The sequence below is a fragment of the Mixophyes fleayi genome, chromosome 4, assembly GCF_038048845.1.
Source record: "Mixophyes fleayi isolate aMixFle1 chromosome 4, aMixFle1.hap1, whole genome shotgun sequence".
NCBI classification, from domain to species: Eukaryota; Metazoa; Chordata; class Amphibia; order Anura; family Limnodynastidae; genus Mixophyes; species Mixophyes fleayi.
The window spans coordinates 219,238,149-219,259,615 of NC_134405.1; the positions used below are offsets into that span (position 1 = coordinate 219,238,149).

At 39.9% G+C, this 21,467-nt stretch overlaps 1 protein-coding gene across 1 annotated transcript in view; it reads left to right on the forward strand.

The window, feature by feature from the left end:
- Window positions 1-21,467, forward strand: part of ACSS3 (acyl-CoA synthetase short chain family member 3) — a 187,775-nt gene that overhangs the window by 134,870 nt on the left and 31,438 nt on the right. The window contains exons 10-11 of the mRNA XM_075209354.1: window positions 8,560-8,711; window positions 15,258-15,361. Of these exons, the coding sequence (XP_075065455.1) occupies window positions 8,560-8,711; window positions 15,258-15,361 (256 nt within the window). The remainder of the gene's footprint in view (window positions 1-8,559; window positions 8,712-15,257; window positions 15,362-21,467) is intronic.

Genomic DNA, 21,467 nt, shown 5'->3' on the forward strand with positions numbered 1-21,467 from the left:
CACTTTCAGGTGTTGACTTCACATTCAGGGTCACCAACTAGTGCTAGCTCACTCCCTAGGGCACCAACTAGTGCTAGCTCACTCCCTAGGGCACCAACTAGTGCTAGCTCACTCCCTAGGGCACCAACTAGTGCTAGCTCACTCCCTAGGGCACCAACTAGTGCTAGCTCACTCCCTAGGGCACCAACTTGAAAGATATAATGCTCTGCAGTCAGTCAACAAAATGTAAAATGGCTACTAATATACATGATGACTATGTAATATCTGTTTATTATTGATACGTGAATTCTCAATATATGAATATACGTATAGACTTAGTTATGTTACAAATGTTTTTGGTTGTAGATTCTGTGATCTCTGGCATTATCTCCAGAGATCATACACAGAATTTGGTTAGGAAAATGATTAGAAAAGTTTTGAGGTACAAAAAATGTAATGCATTATCTAATCTGCTTTTAACTTTTGCAATTTTTCTAGACACACAATGTCCCATCCTGCAAGTATGGGATAGGGGAACTTATTACTTGGGTCAGACTTCCTTTTTGATGGTTTTGGAGGAGTTTTTTTTATACTCTCCTTCTACACACCTTTGGTCTAGTTGATCTCGCCTGTGTGGGGATAGGTTAAAGATGCAATCTGCACAGTCGGGCTCTCAGTGGTCTGACACTCCACAGACCCTTAACTTGTCGTCCTGGAATGTGGGTGGTCTAAACTCTCCCATTAAATGCAGAAAAGTCCTTACCCACCCTAAGAGAGCTCATATTGACATAGCATTTTTGCAGGAGACACATTAGAGGAAGTGTGATAGTTCTGCTTTGCGAGCTGGGTGGATTGGAGATTGCATCTCAGCCTCATATAAAGCAAAAACCGGAGGAGTAGCCATAATAATCGCTAGGCATCTTCAATACACAGTTTTAGATTCTCTCATAGATCCCGAGGGCCGATATTTATTAATTAATTTACAAATTAACTATGAGAAATTTACTCTTCTGAACATTTATGCCCCTAATGGATCACAACGTGATTTCTACCACTCTCTGATTCAGCTTATTTTACAACGTGATACCCCTAATCTCGTGATTGCAGGTGACTTCAATTCTGTCATTGATCCAAAATACGATAGGTCAAATGCACCTTCCACAACTAACCCAAGGGATTCTGAGGGTTTCTTTGGTTTGGTGTCCGGGTGTGGCATGGTTGATCCGTGTCGCCTTTTAAATCCAACAGACAGATCATACTCTTTCCATTCTGCTGTACACAGATCCTTTTCACGAATAGATTATATATTAGTCATTGACACTTTAATGCCATGGGTTCGTAAAGCAGACATTGCTGATATAGTTATCTCAGACCATGCCATGGTTTCTCTTACGATTTAAAATCCAAGCTTGAGAAGGAGACCTAGACATTGGAGATTTCCGTCTTATCTATATAACTCAGATCATTTTCAACAATTTTTAAGACACAGATGGGCGGAGTATTTAGATGATAACATTGACCAATGGGATGATAACATTATTTTTTGGGATGCCTCAAAAGCGGTAATGCGGGGCCATATAATTGCATATGTGTCTAGACATCGCAGAAAGACGAGAGAGGTCTATGACAACTTACACAAACTATCGACTGAGGCTTATACTAAATACACTTCCGATCAATCTGATATGACATGGACGGCTTACTGTGAGGCGAGGCAACTTCTAGAAAGCTTTTTGACGGTTTAAGCAAAGCAACAAATTGAGTTTTCAAAAAATAAATTTTTCAGATGGGGAAATAAAGCCGGCAAATTGCTTGCAAATATAACCAAACCCCAGAAACGCAAAAGTCACATAGTTGCCCTTAAAGTCCCCAATTCTTCTAAGCTTCTTACTAAATCGGAAGAGATATTGGAAGCCTTTCAAACTTATTATTCAGCTTTATATAAAAGCTCTGCGCCAAATCCTCAGCTAATGTCCAAACTTTTGACAGAGGCCAAGTTACCTTCACTAACACCAGACCAGAGGGAATCTTTGGCGCAGGACATCACATCCCGAGATGTAGAATTGGCAATTAAACACTTGAAACTCAATAAAACACCAGGCCCAGATGGCCTTACGGCAGAATATTATAAAATCTTGGAGGGAGACTTGGCCCATGTCCTAGCAGATTTGTTCTCAAAAATTCATAGAGAGCGCCCAATCTACCCTTCATTTAATTTGGCCCATACAGTTCTTATCCCTAAACCAGGTAAGGACCCTACATTGGAGGGGTCTTATCGTCCTATTACTCTTTTGAACACAGATTACAAACTTCTAGCAAAAATCATGGCAGACCGCTTACAAAATATTCTTCCTGGGCTGTTAACACCCCACCAGTTGGGATTTGTGTCAGGACGACATTCGGTTAAGGGTATTAGAACCGCTATTTCAGCAATTGTGGCCTCAAATTTGGGAATCACCTCTAACATGCTCCTTAGTTTGGATGCCCAAAAGGCTTTTGACTCTGTCGCATGGCCATTTTTGAATGAAATCCTTTCATATAGGCGTTTCGACACGGATTTTAGGAAGGTGATTACTTTTCTTTACACCTCCCCTAAGACATCCTTATTGGTCAATGGAATCACAGGTTCTCCGCTGGAAATGTCTAGAGGGACCAGACAAGGTTGTCCACTCTCCCCACTTCTATTTAATTTAGTACTGGATCCTATGCTTAGGGTCTTGCAAAACTGGAGACAACTGGAGGGGATTAAAATTGGGGATCAGGAAATCAAAATTACAGCTTTTGCGGACGACGTAATGATATATATCTAATCCAGAAGCCTCACTTAAACCTCTGATGAATAGAGTGGTTGAGTTTGGATCTGTCTCAGGCTTCTCTGTCAACTTTGAGAAGTCCACCGCTATGTACTTGGGTAAAGATGTCATAACCCCAGCCTGGGCAAGGGATATTCCTTTTACTTGGGCAAGATCGACCATGTCATACCTGGGCATCCGACTACCAAAAAATATTCACTCTTTATATGACCTCAATATCTCTAAAGCGATAAATGTGGTGGAACGTGAGATGAGTAACTGGAAACACTTATGTCTCTCTTATGGAGGTAGGATAAATATAATTAAAATGATCATATTTCCTAAATTGTTGTATCCTCTACAAGTCTTACCACTACTATTGACAAGATCAGATGCAGCTAGATTAGATGCAGACTTTAGACGTTTCATCTGGAACTCCAAAAAAACGCGTATTGGGCTGATCAAGTTACAGCAGTCCAAAGATAGAGGGGGCTGAATCTGCCAAATATCACCAGATATAATCAAGCGGCTCAATTACAGCACCTTAGAGACTGGTTGCATAGGACAGATATCTATACTAACACTACACTGGACCAGAGTTGTATACCTAATCTTAACTTATTGGCCTTTATCCACTTACATGAACAAGAATTACCAACTCAGACTATACATAATCCACTCTTCTATACCACACGCAAACTCTGGCACAAACTCTGTCACATAAATCACTTAAGTCCCTATACTTTGGTGCATCTCCCCCTGTTAAAGAACCCGAATTTTCAGAATGGCTCAGCCTCCTTCCCATTTACTGATTGGGCAAAGTTGGGAATTACTAAAATAAGACAATTAATCGATATAAACACGCGTAAACCAATGACCTATGCCCAAATTAGCTAAACTTATCCGCGGCTGGCTCCCTACCACCTAGCTGTATTCCAATGCCAACATTACATTAGTACAGTTTTGAGGAAAATTCCTCCCTCGGATTGGGATAACCCCTTGGATGTTATGCTTTCAAAGCCTCCCTTAACTCATCAGGCCATATCGCAACACTATTTCTTGATACGGGACCATTTTGATTATAATAACTCTAAAACTGGTCTTTCGTTATGGCAGGAACGGTTCCCTCATCTGACTCCAGAAGTTCTCCTTAAAGCACTTGCCAACTCCATTAAAATTTTACCGGCCATGACCTATACAGAAATGTTTCTTAACATTTTTCATAGAGCGTATCTATCTCCATCTCATAGGTTTCAGATAGGACTATCGGAATCTCATTGTTGTCCGAAATGTGGATTTCCAAGAGCGGATCTGACACATTGCTTCTGGGAATGTCCCCCAATTAAAAGATTCTGGACTCAGATTTGGAGATTCTCTAATACATATTTGGTGAACTATGCACCCCTATCTCCGGAATGGGCGATATTCGGAATACGTCCAAGTAGCTGCAAAGTTAGCAGGGGATGCAAAAGTTTATTATTGGCAATTTCAGCTGCGGCTAGAAAAAGCATATTGCAGTTCTGGGCCCAGAATTCTCCTCCTGTGTTCTCTCTTTTTAGAGAAAAACTCTATCATATATTTCGAATGGATTGGATAGAGACTTCCTTGCAAAAAGAGTCTAGAGTAAAACAATTTTTTAACACATGGGAGAGTTTTATAGACCTTTTACCTCACGCTATACGAACACAACTCTGGAACAGTTTCCATAATACTGAATGGTATGAGTTGAGAATGGTCTCTGCAGACCCCCCCAATCAATCTTTCTATATCTAATGACAGTTAAGTCCTGGAGAAAGGGGGACTTTTCGAATGGAATGACATGTAATGGTGATTGCACATTGGAATGTTAAAAAAAAAAAAAGAAAAAAAGTTGTGAATACATTCTTGTACTTTATAATGCATTTAATTGTACTTGACATATTTTTCTTTTTACCTCAATAAAAAATTTTGAAAGCAAAAAAAAAAATAAAAAAAATGCAAAAGTCTTTGTTGCACACATTTGCAAATGTATGTTTAAGCCATCCGCCACGCCAAGGCGCTTTTGCTAATAGGATGGTCCTACTCTAAACAATGAGAGTCCCATATATTTGGGCCATACATATGTGTTTTTAAATTGAGAGCCAACTTACCAAAGAGGTACCCCAGAAGCCTCCAAACAGCAATTCAGTGCCAGTACCCCTCTCAGCTACTGACACCAACATGCTGTCTCAGACAAATACAGAAGTGGAAGCTGCTCAAATCAATTTATAGGCCATAACAGGTGCTTGAAAGGGTGGGGTTATCCTGCAAGGAACATACACACAACATTTTTCCCCCCAGCACACTGCTATAGCCAGCAACAGATCTGCCATTTCTACTGTAGATAAAAATGCAAAAGTCTTTGTTGCACACATTTGCAAATGTATGTTTAAGCCATCCGCCACATATGTGTTTTTAAATTGAGTAACTTCAGTAACTTAGTAATTAAGTGATGGACAAAAACAACAGACACTATCTATGTAGTCTAAGAGTTAGTTGTTGGTAAATAAAATATAGTTAATTCAGATCTAGATAAAATTAGTAGTTGGTAGACCATTTAATAAATTACTGAAAGCTAGGTTAGTGTGGCGCTGTAATTTGATACCAAACTGTTATTTAATGATTAGTTTACAGGTGATAGGCAAGGTAGAGGTCTCAGGAAGTGAAAGTAGGTTAGATTAGGATAGGAAAGAGAAGCAGGCCACAGTCTTTCACACCTATTGACCAGATAGCTATGTCCAGTTCTGTTACAGCACCATCTAGTTCCCAAGCACCGTGGACTAAATCCACTCCCCTACTCCCTCCTGTCCTTATACTTTATCTTACATATTTGTTGATCTCTCACAGCAAGAAGCAGAGACTGAGTGGACAGCTGACCGCAACTAAAACTTAGGGACCACCACACATACCTCCTGTCAGGAAAGAAATGCTGCATTAAAGGGTGAAGGTAGTGAAGATGGCGATTTAGCATCTACTTTGTCTTCCTAGGGAATGACAACACCCTAATAATGCCAGGAAAATGAACTGTATGTTACATAATCACAGAAAACTTAATTTTCAATGGTATTAAAGTCAGGAGACTGGTTGGGGCATTCAAGTACATCTATACTTTATTATTTTTATTTTTTTATTTATTACAAGAGGAAACGGCATAAGAAAATACAAACGGCATATAAAACAGAAGATTATAATTCAGCAAGATGTCGCCTCTGAGAAAGATCAGGGATGGAGGGGGGGGGGGAATAAAGGGGGAGGGAGGAGAGGGAAAGGCACGAATATTGCCATAACTTTTACTAATGAAAAATATAAGCAACATGTCCAAGGAATAATGACATAGTACATCTATACTTTTAAGTCTTTCCGCTGATGCTCTTGAAGTGTAAATTCTTATATTGTCTTGTTGAAAGACACATTTCAGTTTTAACTTTTTGATAGATGCTTTGTTTCCAGAGTAAACTTTTTGGTCACTGCTTCACTGTGAGGATGGTGTTACCTAGCTAATGTGCAGTTTTTTATAGGCGCCAAAAATAACTATTTTTAGACCAAAATGCTCTACTTCAGTCTGGTTGTCACGAACACGCTCTCAGCTTCCCTGACTTTGGGTGTTTACTGTGTGAGGTTACACACGAGTCCAGCACTCAAGTCTCTCTATCTATAACACAGGTTATAGACCTGCTGAATCGCCCCACAACAGCACTCTCACACCCCCACACACTTCAGGTTTGCCACCACCTATTGAATACGAGCAAGAAGACCCCGATATACTGTCCCACACTGGCACACAAGGATTTTGGCTACCCACAGGTTAGCAAAGCCCACACCAGCAATCAACAGGTTAACTCATCACACCTCCAGACTGTTACACAAATATAAATGCCAGCACACACAGCTTGTTAATCAAATGTATCAACAAATCACACACCGGCATTCACAGGGTTAACTAGGTTGAGCTATATTCTTCTTAACAGGCTAATGGATTCGTTAGTGTATCAAGGATGCCACATTAAATTTATAGATATAATATACAAAGATACAGGGCATTCAATGACAATTGACATAACATACACAAGCAAAACAGTTTAAAATAAAAGTGATTAAATTTCAGAGTATAACTTACATGAGTTGTAGTCTGTGCCATTGGAAATTGGCTTTGAAGATGGACAGCTTACCAATGTGGATTGATTTTCCCAAAAGACTGACAATTTGCCACTTCACAACACAGGTTTTATAAGGTTTTTTTTAAGCCCCTTCACAGGGGCAGTGTTAATGCTAATAGGGGTGCATGGATGTCCCTGGGGTGTCACTATAGTTTGCTCACAAATATTCCAATTTTTTTTACCTTTGGTATCTCTTACAGATATATTCCAGAGACATAACTCCCCTTTCAATAAACCAGTCCTAATCTCCCCCACATTTAAATACCAAACATGATGGAATTATGACAATGTGACATACCTTTCCCAAAGACATGTGATTATAGCTGTTCCCTGATATCGCTAATACCTGTCATTCACAACCCTGATGTGATTTCTACTGCTCAGTATGGAGGGGCACACAGATTTCCCAAAATATGAACTATGAAGACATTTTCCTTGAAGTTCATATTTCTATTTACCTGTATAGGCAGCCTTCAAATGCTGCCTTTGTCTGCAAGGATGTCGAGCTGTGAACGGCTCCACAAAGTCTATTCAGGCGTCCAGAATACTAACCTGTGTCAGGATATAGCTAACCGCAGGGGCCTGAGAAGATAGCAGGGTCACCTGTAGCAGCTTCAAATACTAAGATGTGCAGAGCCACCAAATAAACATACAATAGTCTTTCTGACTTCGCAGTTTACACTTTAGTAGCTCAATTTATCAATGGATTCATTTGATAAATTATATTCACACTGCAGTTATGATTTCGTCCTTATTCCCCACTATTATATGCTGGGTTAACCCTTATAAATAACTTTACATTTTCTATGTTCACGACACTGGTCAAACCATAAGACTGTGCAACATATAGTAGTATTCGTATTATCTTTTTGTTAACTGTTTGCAGGCAAGGCTATGGCTTTTTTTTTTGGTGTTTTTTCCCCAGCAAGGGTTATCTTTGCTACAGTTTTTTTTAATGCTTTGGAGATTGTAGACGCTTATATATTATTTTCCATTGCAGTCATCTTTAGCTTGTCAGTGTCACAGTACCTGCTCTAATAAGTGCCTTCTTATCTGGCAAGATTTGGCAGAGTTACCTAATCAAGCAATGTGAATATAGTTTCATACTACATTCACTTCTGTAAAAAGGACCGCACTAAACTCTGAGGGCTGATCAAAGCCTTTGCAATGAACATGTACTCTTTTCAAGATTTGGAACTCTATAATTATATATGCTTTCTCATCTTCATTTTGAATATTTTTGGGAATAGTCTCTATCTACCATGCTGTAGGATGAGAAAGAGAGCAGTATTTATCTTGCTAAAGTAATGGACAGCTAGTGATCCACTAATTTCTTATACATGTGGCATTAAGGTGATACAGTGTTAATTTTTAATGGTAAACATTATTTACTTTAATGGGAGAAAAAAATGTGTGGGAGAATGCATTCTTTAAAAGTGATGTTTTTTTTTCTTTTGTAGCTCTATATGTACAGTACATAATATTGCAAGCCACTAGAATGTCTTCCTATAACTGTTCATGTACTTTTATTGAAGGGAACTGAGATTTTCAGTTTATGGATACATTTACGTGAATACTTTTCTTAAAAAAACAAACAAAAAACTGTTCCCTAGGGAAAACCAGTTGGAACACCAGACGCATCTGCATATTTCCGTGTGTTATCGGAGCATGGAGTGGCAGCCATGTTTACTGCGCCGACTGCAATTAGAGCCATACGTCAACAAGATCCAGAGGCTGCTTTAGGAAAGCAGTACTCTTTAGCAAAGTAAGTTTTAATTTCCTATTAATTATAAATAGCATAAGTGAGATGACGGTTCTCTTACAGCGCATGAAAAATTACCAGAATGCTATTGACAAGCAATTTGTATAAATTAGGGGAAGACCATCACTGGTTGCTTATCTGTTTATTTGTTGGCAACAAAAAATGTTCCCTTTACCTATAATATATTAGACACAATTTTCCTTCCTTGACACTGAATATCCTCATATCAAGTTATTATGCAGCAGAGGCCTATCTACTTCTTCAAAGCTATGCAATTAAAACAATTAAACTTTTTTTTTTTTTTTGCTGAGTCAAGACAATTAATAAACCTAAAATTTAAACTGTATACAAGTTTAGCAACATTAACAATTTGCATGCTAGCATACATAACAAACACGTGACCCAAAATGCTATTACGCAAGACATTTGAGGTTGTCTGCTGAAAACCAGGTTGTTGACTTAAATTAGCATATCATGCACTTGTGTTGCATGACTGCAAGTGTAGCCATGGTGGTAGGCAGATTTGCCTTTAAATTACATTGCACTTTCTCAATTTGTCTCCTTTGTACAGATTTTGTTGCCACTTAATAAAAGATGGTAATAATGTGTACATCAGAAGGGCTGTTCCAGAACACACAATTGCAACACAGTAAAATTTACATGGGTGTTTCAATAAAGGACAGTTCGGAGAGGAGATCTTGCTGCTGATTCCTGGGGCCGTGGCCATGTGGGTCGCGAAATTAGGCCCCGCTCCTCAGCTGTCCATCACCATTTTCAGCTTACTGCAGCACGGGGCGGGCCACAATGATGTATTCCATGTGACCACGCCCCCAAGACCCTGTGCATCGCTACGGTAGGCCCTGATCCAATCCACTTCACTAATGAAGTGGGTAGAATGCGAAAGGTTGCCATGCTCTCGCGGGAGTGCGGGAGGTCTCCCCGAAATTCGGGAGTCTCCCTCACATTCTGGGAGCGTAGGCAACTATGACATAAACAAACGTTCATTCCAGACAATTAAAGTGTTATTTTCGGATAGATGAGAGAAAGAGGATGGCTTCTGGTTTTTGTCCCATTTAGGCCCGTTGTTGGTTTATTACTTGTTTTGCTATCTCTCTGTAATTTCTCAGCAAATTCTCTCTCTCTCTGTCAGCTCTTATTTCCTGACAATTAGGGCTCTATTTGTTAAGCTGAGTAAATCCCTGTCTGTCAAAGCAAGTGATCTTGTACTTCTTACAAGTGGTAATGTGTATTGTGTGATCTTGTGCTTCTTACCAATGATAATGTGCAACCAGGGCCGGACTGGCCATCTGGCACTTCTGGCAAATGCCAGAAGGGCCGATGGCAGTATGGGCCGGTCCGGCTCCCTGTGATAGCCCGATTAAATAAAAAAAAATATTTTTTTTTTGTGTGCAGCGGTCATGACGCATGATGTCATGACGGCTCTGTGCGCCGGCCCGGCTCCCGCGTAGGACGAGCTGCAGTGGAGGCAGCTGTCAGTGTTGAGGTAAGTGTAGAGAATATGTGTGCAGGGAGGGGGGGGAGAGACAAACAGAATATGTGTGCAGGGAGGGGGGAGAGAGACAAATGGAATATGTGTGCAGGGAGGGGGGGACGACAAACGGAATATGTGTGCAGGGAGGGGGGGAGAGACAAACAGAATATGTGTGCAGGGAGGGGGGGAGACAAACGGAATATGTGTGCAGGGAGGGGGGGAGACAAACGGAATATGTGTGCAGGGAGGGGGGGGGGGAGACAAACGGAATATGTGTGCAGGGAGGGGGGGGGGGAGACAAACGGAATATGTGTGCAGGGAGGGGGGGAGACAAACGGAATATGTGTGCAGGGAGGGGGGGGAGACAAACGAAATATGTGTGCAGGGAGGGGGGGGGAGAGAAACGGAATATGTGTGCAGGGGGGGAGAGGGGCAATAAATGTCTGCGGGGGGGAGAGGGGCAATAAATGTCTGCAGGGGGATGGGGGGGATGAGTTAAAATGTCTGCAGGGGGAAGGGGGGGGTGAGTGAAAATGTCTGCAGGGGGAAGGGGGGGTGAGTGAAAATGTCTGCAGGGGGAAGGGGGGGTGAGTGAAAACGTCTGCAGGGGAAGAGGGGGTGATTGAAAATGTCTGCAAGGGGGGGGGGGGAAATGGCTGTGGGAGGGGGGAAATAAAAATGCCCAATGTGTGTGGGGACAGTATATGACTATAATGTGTGTGGGGGACAGTTTATGACTATAATGTGTGCTATTAAGTGAATGTGGGGCTGTTAGGGGAAAATAATTATTAAATGTGATTATGAATTATTTAATGCCTGGGATATTTGTGGGAAATGGGTATTTTTATTAAACATAAATGCTATTTAATTTCTTGCTGAGGTTGTTTGGAGGGAGGGAAATAGATTTATTTATTAAATGGGAATACTATTATTTTAATGTTGGGGCTGGAGAGAGGCCTAATTTTATAACGTGGGTGCTATATTGAGTTAACATCGGTGCTGTTTGGAGTTTTCTAACTTTCATGTACCCATTTTTTTTTCCAAATAGGGCCCCCAACATTCCAGGATCCAGACAAGCAGCAACTGATCTAAAGACACCAGCAGCAACAAGTGGTGACAATGACAAGACAGGTAAGAGAGACCAGGACAGTCTGCCAACTGTCCTGAATTTGGTGGGTGACTGTCCCACTTAGTCAAGATTTGGTCTGACTGCAAGGACAGTTGAAGGTATGTCCTACTTCACATTGTACTGCTTGTGAAGGCAGAACTGTGTGCACCTAATAGTAGTGCTCACAGTATTGCCTATGTATTTGTTGAAAATGTGTCTAATAACCATATTACATCATAGGAGCCCCCTGTCTTAAGTGCCTAGGGCCCCCTGAGACTAAGTCCAGCTCTGGTTAGCAGGAGGGAGCGGATAGCTACTCCCAGTCCCTGGATAGGACACAGCCTGCAGAGCAAGCCGAGGAGCTCTAAGTCTCATGAGATTTATTAATCTTGTGAGACTAATAGTTTCCCTGCTCACTCTACAGGAAGTTCCCATCCTGATGGATGTCAGCAGCATCAGAAGCATAGATAAGTACAGTGGACTGGGGGTGTTGTAATGTGCTTCTGGGGTGGAGGGGTGGCATGATAGGGAGGGCCTGATAAATGTAATGTTTTATTATAATGTAAGTAATGTATGTATCAATACCCCATCTTGCCCATGCCCCCAACATAATGTGGCCACGCCCTTAGCGGCACCCAGTTTTTTTGATGCACATCAACAGAGATGGGCCTGTATGCTTGAAATGCCAGGGCTGATTTTTAGTCCCAGTCCGGCCCTGTGTGCAACCCACCTGTGAGATCAAGGTTCACTTGTAAAGCTACTGAAAAAATGAACCCCTGATGTATGTTATATACAGTAAATATATACACTGTTAGGTTCAGCCCTAATCTGCAAAAATGAAATGGCCTTCCTCCAGTATTCACAGTCTAGTGGAGCTGTGATGCAGAAATGCAGCTGCCCGGGAGTGAGTTTAATGCAGAACACTTTGTGCTTTAGACTCTATAAGTGAGCAAATAATTATTCTAAATGTAACATGTTTTAAACAAAGAAGAAAAAACACATAATATTATATTACAAATCACTTTTGAAAATTCTGTACAATGTGTCACAATTTTCTGATTAAAAAATCCTTCAGGGATAAAGCTTGGTTATGATTAAACATGCCAAACCAGTGCATGGGAGACTTAATATAACGATTATATGCATATAAACAAACTTTTCAGCTAAATATTATATGGTAATGTGATGTTGGCTTAAGGAATTACTTAATATTTTTATCCTTGACTTGAACATTTGCCCTTTAGGAACATGTCATGTTAAGTCGTGCTGAAAGACAAACATCCTAAATAAAGCATTATATTTTTCGGTTTATTTAATTACAGGCATAGAGAAATCTCATCACTAATCAGCTGGGACACAAAACTGCTGTAAGCTTCCTCACAGCAGGATTGTGCAAATAATCTGCTAAAAACTATACAGTGATTCATTCTTGCATCACTGATGTGCCACAGCGTTAGTCATCATACAAGGAGATTGTTGGACACAGATTCATAAACCTTGATTAAATAAATTCTTTATCTCCTATTATTTGAAAGGTAACTGACTTTTTCAAAATAGTGATTAGGAAGACTACATGTTTCAGTGCCCAAATGTAAAAATGACTACAGGGCAATAAAGCTTACATTCCCCTTCATATATTTGTTTATCTTCTCAATTAGACAATTGAAATTGATGTGCATTTGTTCATGCAACCATGTACCCTGTCATATATGTAGACTGATATTCAGAAGCTGTAAAACCAGATTAGAAGACAGCATAATTACATAGGCCTCTGACATATTTAAACCATGACTTTGGCACTTAAATCAGAAGCTAATAACTTGCCTTTTACTTTCTTCTAAGTTACTATTTTCTGTTGTGGAAATGTTATATAATAAAATGTATGCACTTGGTGTTTGTATTGTAAAGCTCTATGGAGAAACTTAGTAATTTTCCTAACTGGTGATGACTGAAGGGCTCCTGCTAAACATCCTTAAAGTCAAAGGCTATTATTATATGCATATTTTCTTTTCAAAACTCCATGGCAGTCGACACAAGTGGGTTAATTCCCTAGTCAGTTGTGTAGAGCCAGGAAAAAGAAAACACCCCCAGAAGGTATATAGTCTGGCTCCTCCGTCCCCTGGCGTATTTTTCTGTCTCTCCAGCTGAGTAAGTGTTTTCACCTCCAGTTCACCTGTCTTCCTTTCGCCTCGCTACATTACCGAGGACCTTCACCAAGGTGTTTGTGGTTTTTATAGCCACATTAAGAATGCAGGGAATCACTGTCTGGCCTTATCTGGATAATGTCCTTGTGTCAGGGAGATCGGAGCACATTGTCCAATCCAGGACAGCTCTGGTAATATAATTTCTGCTGAAGCATGGCTGGATCATCAGTATGGCATAAAGATATCTTATTCCCTCTTGGCAGCTAAAGTTCTTGAGTACAGATAGACACTGCGCAAGATAGTGAGTCTTTATGAGAGGACAGGATGACCAAGATCCAATATCTGGGACATCAATTTCAGTCTTAACACCAGTCTACAATATGGGCTTGTCTTCATTTTCTTTGGATGTTCTCCTATATCATAGGCAAGGTGGCATATGTGGGATCTTTAAATAGATCTGTTCAAGCAGAGGGATCACAGGCCAATCTCTCTGGATCACGTCATCAGACTTACAAGTAGAGTATGGGAATTATATACATGAAAAGGAACGATCTTTGAATATCTGGGCGGACAAGGTAGCATTACGAACTAACCCTGCTTTCCTACTTAAAGTAGTTTCTACCTTTCATATCAATCAGGGAATTAGTCTTCCATCTCTCTGCCCACAATCAGCTGATAAGGAGAAAATATTGCATACATTGGATCTTGTCAGGATAACGCTGTCTACCCTTCTAGAAACAGACAGATCAGCTCTTTCTTATCCGTATAGGACCTCGTCTCTACATCTAAACAGATACTCACAAGATTGATTAGAGAAGTCATTGCACATGGTTACAAGAGGAACAGACATAAGGAGGCAGAAATGATAAAAGTAGACTATACAAGAGCAGTGGAGTTTGCAGAGCTCAGGCCTCAACAGATGATCTCTGCTCAGAAGGTGGCGGTCATCTCTTCACACTTTTACCAGACACTATCTTCTCGATGGAACATCTTGTACTGATGCTCAGTTTGGAAGGAAAATTCTTCAAGCAGTCATTCAATACATTTTTCAACTATGCATTACATTGATGTATTCTTTGATTTATTGTTCTGTACTGTTTTCCACTGCCTATTTTCTGTACAGTGCTGTGGAAATCTTGTGGTGCCCTATAAATAAAGGATGATGATAATAATTCTTGAACCCACCACTTCTTCGTATATTGCTTTCGTATATCCCATTTGTGTAAGCTGCCATGGAGTTTTGAAAAGGAAATTTTATTTACCATTAATTTCATTTCCATGAAATTCTCCATAATATTCCCACCCATGTTGTCTGTACATGTTTTGCAGGGACACCTTGGGACGTTTCACAATTACACCAGGGGGAAGGGGGAGTTAAATTCAATGAAGTATACATATAAACAATGATAGAAATCACTGACTCATCAATGTATTAACATTTCTCAAAGTTAAATCTTTCTTCCCTCAGATCTCCCTGAGCTGCAGTGATCCAAGCTTCTTCTGTAGTGCATAATACTACCAGGGTGCCAAACTATTTTTTGACTTTATATTGGCTGTAATTATACATTTGTGACTTTTCAGTAAAATTATTGTATATTATACTGCAGGCTTCACAATTTCATAGATTATGGGGTTAATAATCAATCATACAGTTGTATTTCTATTCCAGCCGATTGTATCCATTATATCCTTACCACTAGGGAGTTCCCATTACTAGAATCTTCATAGTATTCTAGAAGACTCCAGGATAAACCTGGCAACCGTATTTAAGCTACATAAACCAACTGTTTGATTCTTTGTTATAGGTTCCGCACTCTATTTGTTGCTGGAGAACGTTGCGATGTTGAAACATTGGTATGGTCCAAAAACACTTTCAAAGTTCCGGTACTGGATCACTGGTGGCAGACTGGTGAGTAATTTTACAATCTCCTGTATTGTCAAGGTTGACATCATATTGTATGTATCACTAGTGTAAACAATAAAGATATATCCAACATCTTAGCGGAGTTGCCTAACTATATATAGGCAACCATATGTAGTTGAACTGCAGGGTCCTTAATAAAATTATATGAGCCACAAAGTTTTTCCTATAACATATAATTACCTACATTTTTAAAAGCTTGTGGGAGAAATTTGAAAAGAAACAGGACAGTCTTATGTGCCTTAACATGATTGGATTGCATCCATCCTATCTCTTGCTGCATGGAGTGACTAATCTCTTTAAATACTACTTCCTTGCCTGTCTATCTACCTTCTGGTTGGTTACTATGATTTGCACAGCTAATACAGGTCATGTCCTGTAAGAACAATTCTCAAAGTTTAAATCCAGCTAGATTGTTCCATTTTTATAGAAATGTGAACAAGTATTGAAGTATTGTTAATAACTGCGTAGACAGGTTAGGTAGGTTCTCTGTAATGTTTTAAGCCAGGTATGTCATATTTACCACCACTTACGTTATCTCCAGTTGCATGCAAAGTTTGCATTTAGGATACATTAATGAAATAAATTACATTTTGCTTGTCCGTGAAAAATAGAGGTCTGTAAACTTGCCAGTTTGTCACTTGCTGACTTTAGGCAAACCCTCAGTCTCTGTGATGGTATGGGGAGAGGCTCTGATCCAAAACATACTATGCAGTACAGTTCAATCAGCTTCATCCTCAATCAGTTGGGAAGACTTTTCTGCAAATAACAAGTGTAAAATGACTGGGGGAAAATAATAGTTAAATCTTAGAATAATTTACAAAAGGTTGAGGCTGGATGGGATATGATATAAGTTGTGTAGACAGCGTGAATATGCCCAGTAGCTATTATTGCTCACGTTGATGTAGTCAAGGTCAGTTTGCATCGTTGAATCTGTTCTTTAACAAATGGAAGTTTTATTATACTCTCCACTACAGTTGGATCACTATATACTGGCCTTTCCTGCAAATGGAAGTCAGAGGAAAATAATTTACTGGTGCTAGAAATAATGCAATTTCCATCATGTTTTTTAAATGGGATTTATAATATTTTTGATCGACAAAAGGGGCTTAGAAACCAGTTAGAATCCTTTGTGTGGTTCTATGTAGTTGGAACCTGTCTGTGTCGCTTTAGTGAGGTTCTCTGAGGGTACAGCAAAGCTACTGCATTGCTGGAGTCATTACAGTCAGGCAGCACACTACACCATCCTGGCACAGCTACAAATGACTGGACCCAACAATAATTCCTCTGATTCGGTTGCTAGACCATCACTTTACTGTCCCTGACTTGCTGGTTACTTCACTTTTTAACCAAGACATGAACCTTAGACCTAATGGATTAAACTATCAACATCAAAAGTAGCCGTATCCCCATCGCTGTTAGTTGACACTACATAGCTTCACAGACCGCTATGGAGAAAGGAGCATTTCCATTACATACGTAAATATAATAGTACACAATATATAAATAAATAATCTAAATTACTGTATATTGTAACCTATGTTTGTGCTGGAAATTTAAATTTTCTTTAGCATTTTCCTGGGGATGTGAAATCCTGGAGACCGTCGGTTCAACTGCAAAACACTTATAACTGTTCATTGTAGCTTGAGGATTCACTTTAAAAAATCCAGATCATCCGCTTAAATGTAAATCTCCATCTGCATTTTAAACCACTTTTTAGACATAACATTTTACTGTATTTTTATTGTTTTTTGTTTTTATTTTGTGGTTTTTTTTGTAAGCATTGTGTTCACTTTCATCTCTCAAGCAATAATTTGTATTGGGGTTTAACACAAACTGCTTAACCTGGTTCCATCTTTTTTTCCTTCAATAATGGTAAAGTCTGTTGAATTGTACTTATCCCAAGGAGTCAGCAAGTCAGCAGCATATGTAGCAGATACTATACAGCAAATTTTAACAGCCACTTTATCTAGTTCCTTATTATTTTTATAATTAACTCATGAAATCATAGAACACTTTAACAATCAGTCATGTGACACGTGAGTTGGGTGTTTTCTCAGAACCTGGGTGCAAAAGAGGGTCCTTGCTTAGACAAAACACAACTAAAACTCATAGGCAAACCGAGGGAGGGGGGGGCATTTCTAGTGCCTGGAAACCCTCCTCCAAGCCTGGGGCACTGTATAATTGAGATGGCTGGACCCTGCCCCCACTTTACACTGCTCTGCTTGAAAAGGGAGAGCTGCATGCATCTAACAGTACTGCATGCAGCATTGCCCATGTATATTATAGGGACAGGAAGAGTTGGAGAGCAGCCAAGCACTGTCTAATATTATAGCGATGCCCCCATACATTCTGGTCACGCCCACTAGTGGCGTGGTGTGGAAACCACCCTCTACAAATCCTGCGTTTGCCCCTGAAACTTAGTACATAAACAAAATCTTCCCCATTGCTTCTCTTTTCATATAACTTTCTTTTATTTCCTTTTCACATTTATTTGCCATGACCCTCCCCTTTACAATAAAACCAATATAATTTCTTGACTTTTTTTATTTCAAGTATTTATTTTAGTTTTTACTAAATATTTTCTGGTGCTGTTTTTCATATTGTAAGGATGACAGCCCAGGATCCTTCAGACCTGTATAAAGTCCATTGGTCTGCGGTATTGTGCCTTCATGTGGTCACAGAACTTCTTAGAGATTTCTGATAATACTTATTGTGCAGTACAGTATATTGTTCATATATACTGTCTGAGACTAATTGGTAGGGAAGAGGAAAATCAATAGTAGTGATAAGTTAATCTTGAATTGTAAATACTGTAATATACTGTATTTAGACTCTGCAATTAGATCATTGTGGTTTAAAGGGCAAATACATGCTTACCCTGCCTTTTTACTGCAGGATGAGTCCCCTAGAACCTACTACATATGTATTTCACCTTTAGCAGCCCCCTTTCCCATAGAGTGTGGTATGCCCACCATTATTCAGTTGCCCACCAAGGTACAATATGTGGTAGTAAAGGCTTATACCAGTTCTCGGGTAGGGGCATGATATATTGGAGACTTAAGTAATAGACAAATGTGCACTGCAGTGAGTTTGGTAACAAGAACAGGACTTAAAAGTGTACTCAGCAGCACTTGGATTGACTGAAAGAGCATTCAGCCCCTCCAGAGGTAGATAGCGGAACCAGGAGGGATCTTCCAGTGGCAGGACAGGCAATAGAAGAAACAATATGGTCAGTTTCCAGGCAGAGGTCAGGGCAGACAGCGAACAGATAAGGCCAGTATGCAGGCAGAGTCCAGGGTAAAAATCCATAAAACCTACTGGTAGATTGATTGGCTTCTGACAAAAATGGACCCTAGTGTGGGCGTGAATGTGGTAGGGAATTTAGCTCCAGGGGTGCACGGACTGATATTAATTATTACATATGATCTGCATATGTATGATGGCCTAAACAACACAGACTAAAAGGTGAAAGAATTCTTAGTAGTAGAAACAGTGTTGAGACACCACTACCCTAGGATCACACAAGTGGGCATCCTGTGGGTCATCCTGGTAATCAGATTAGGGTTCTTCACATATGTTCATTACACATGGCCAGGATGAGATACCTCTCTAACCGAACAAGTCACCCTCTCTGGAATGTATATATTCTCAAATACACAATAGCCAGGGTTGGATAAAAGCATAGTTGACTACTCTCCCAGAATGTCCGGGAGACTACCGGACTCCTGGGAGAGCAGGGCAACCTCCTGGTCTCCTGGCCAGTTCATTAAGTTAACTGGTGGGGGACGGAGGTTAGCGATGCGATTCACGTGTCTTCTCGGCCCTCCCCCCGCTATAATAAGGTAAAATGGTTCAGACAGCTAAGGGGGTGGAGCCACATGACGCATCCTGCTTGGCCACGCCCCAAAAATTGCCAGTGAGATCTCCCCTCCCGGAAGGGAGATCTCAAAGTTGTCATGTATGGATAACAGTCATATCTTTTGGATATCACTGGTTAATCACAGGTGTTTCAGTCAAATTGACCTAGTGATCAGGATAGCCTGTCACTACTGTACCATTTTCTTTTTGCATGCAAAGTGTTTAGTCAGAGTGCATACAGAGTACATACATTCTGGAGAGGAATTGTGCTTTTTGTTTGCAGTCTGTAGGAGTTTATGTAAAGATATAGGCGTTCTATGGTAATCTTAGCTTTTATTTCTGAAGCTCCATTGAAGAAGTATAAAAAAAGTTTTAAAAGTAAGGGAATAAATTGTCAAAAAAAATTGTACAATTCCATGTTGATCTATTGCTTCATTAAGTCGTTGAGATGCACAGTTTTCAGCTGGTGCTTTCAATAAATAGCCTTCCTGAAACTGTTACGACCTTAAATGTATACCTGAATGGTCATTGTCATGAAAGTGCAAAATGTATTCACATACGAACGTAAATTGCGTTTTTATTTTAAACTGTGTAAATTGGGCATACGCATGTCCGTATTTATCTAGGTCCACTCTGCTCTAACAGACAATACACTGTAGGATACTTTCAATACATATGTGGAAAATAAAGTCTCAAAAGGAAAATGAAATTTCAAATAATATCACCAGTTAATAATATAGTCATTAATGACAAAACTTTACCCATAAAATAGATTTATTAGGGTGTTATGAATGTCTACTTAATATTTTTTCAGTTGTTTCTGATTGCAAACACATATTCTAACATGCATACGCGACCATCATCACTAGAAATCTGCACATACACCCTACCTGTAGTTGGCGCAAGTGACCGTTGAGATGGCCAAAGCTTTAATTGAATCGGATGCTGCTGCATGCTCTCAAGCTTAGTACACCCTTTCTGTACATTGACTACGCCCAGTCCCCACCCCATTCCGTCAATGAAATCGTAGGCTGTAGTAAGAGTCCTTTGCACGTGAAGATGAATTAGATGTTGCTGCGTTTACTGGCGAATGGTCTGACTCTTGGTATGCGCAGACTGAATCTATGCAAAATCTGGCACATATCTGCATTCACGTTCCTTAATGAATCATAATATTATTAATAATTCTTTGTCTGTGTCCAGTAAATTGTGTCTTCACTTGTCTTGTTAGCCTCCCAATAAACTGTAAAGCACAATTACATTGGAGTAAAGAGATTGGGATATAATATATATATATATATATATATATATATATATATATATATATATATATATATATATATATATATACATACATACATACATACATACATACATACATACATACATACACACACACACACACACATACATACATACATACATACATACATACATACATACATACATACATACATACACACATACATACATACACATACACACATACATACATACACATACACACATACATACATACACAAGTTAATCTATTTTTGTGGGTCAGTAAGTATTCCACCTATTTCTACAGACAGAAATCCTGAAACATAACTGTTGGTCGCTCTTGACAACTAGGTTTGAGCACTTCTGACATAGGATCTCTCCCTGCACTGGCAATACCGAAATCAAATGACCACCTACTTTCCTTATATTAGTTTATATTTACATTTTTTTTTTAGTAGTGCAGAGAGCCTGGAGAAGGGCTGGGATGAATGGGAGAGGAGAGAAAGGGGGGCTGAAGTGAAGCAATAAAAGCTCACCCCCAGGGCTTTACAGGGATGACTGTGCTGCAGGGAGTACGTTTGCGATATGATGAGGTTGCTGATTGGGGCTTTGCAGTACTATGATTTACTATGTGCTCACTTTTTGATAGCAAGTGTGCTCATTGACAGAAGACTCGATGTGGTATAGTAAGTTGAAGTGAATCCTTTGTGGAAATCGTCTTTTGTCACTTTCTCAACATCCGCACCTGGGAGAGATATGTACTGAGAGGGGAATTCCCATGGCCCAGACCACCCCTCTATTTGCCAGCATTGGTGTGCTGGTGCAAGATTCTACCACTTAGGCCGTATTCCCATGTTCCCCTTCAGCCCCACCCCCCTTCTCATGGGGTGTGGGGCTGGAGGGGATCCGCGCCTCAAACATCTGCTGCCTGGTTTTCCTACTGCACTAACTTCCTAAGTTCACTATACAT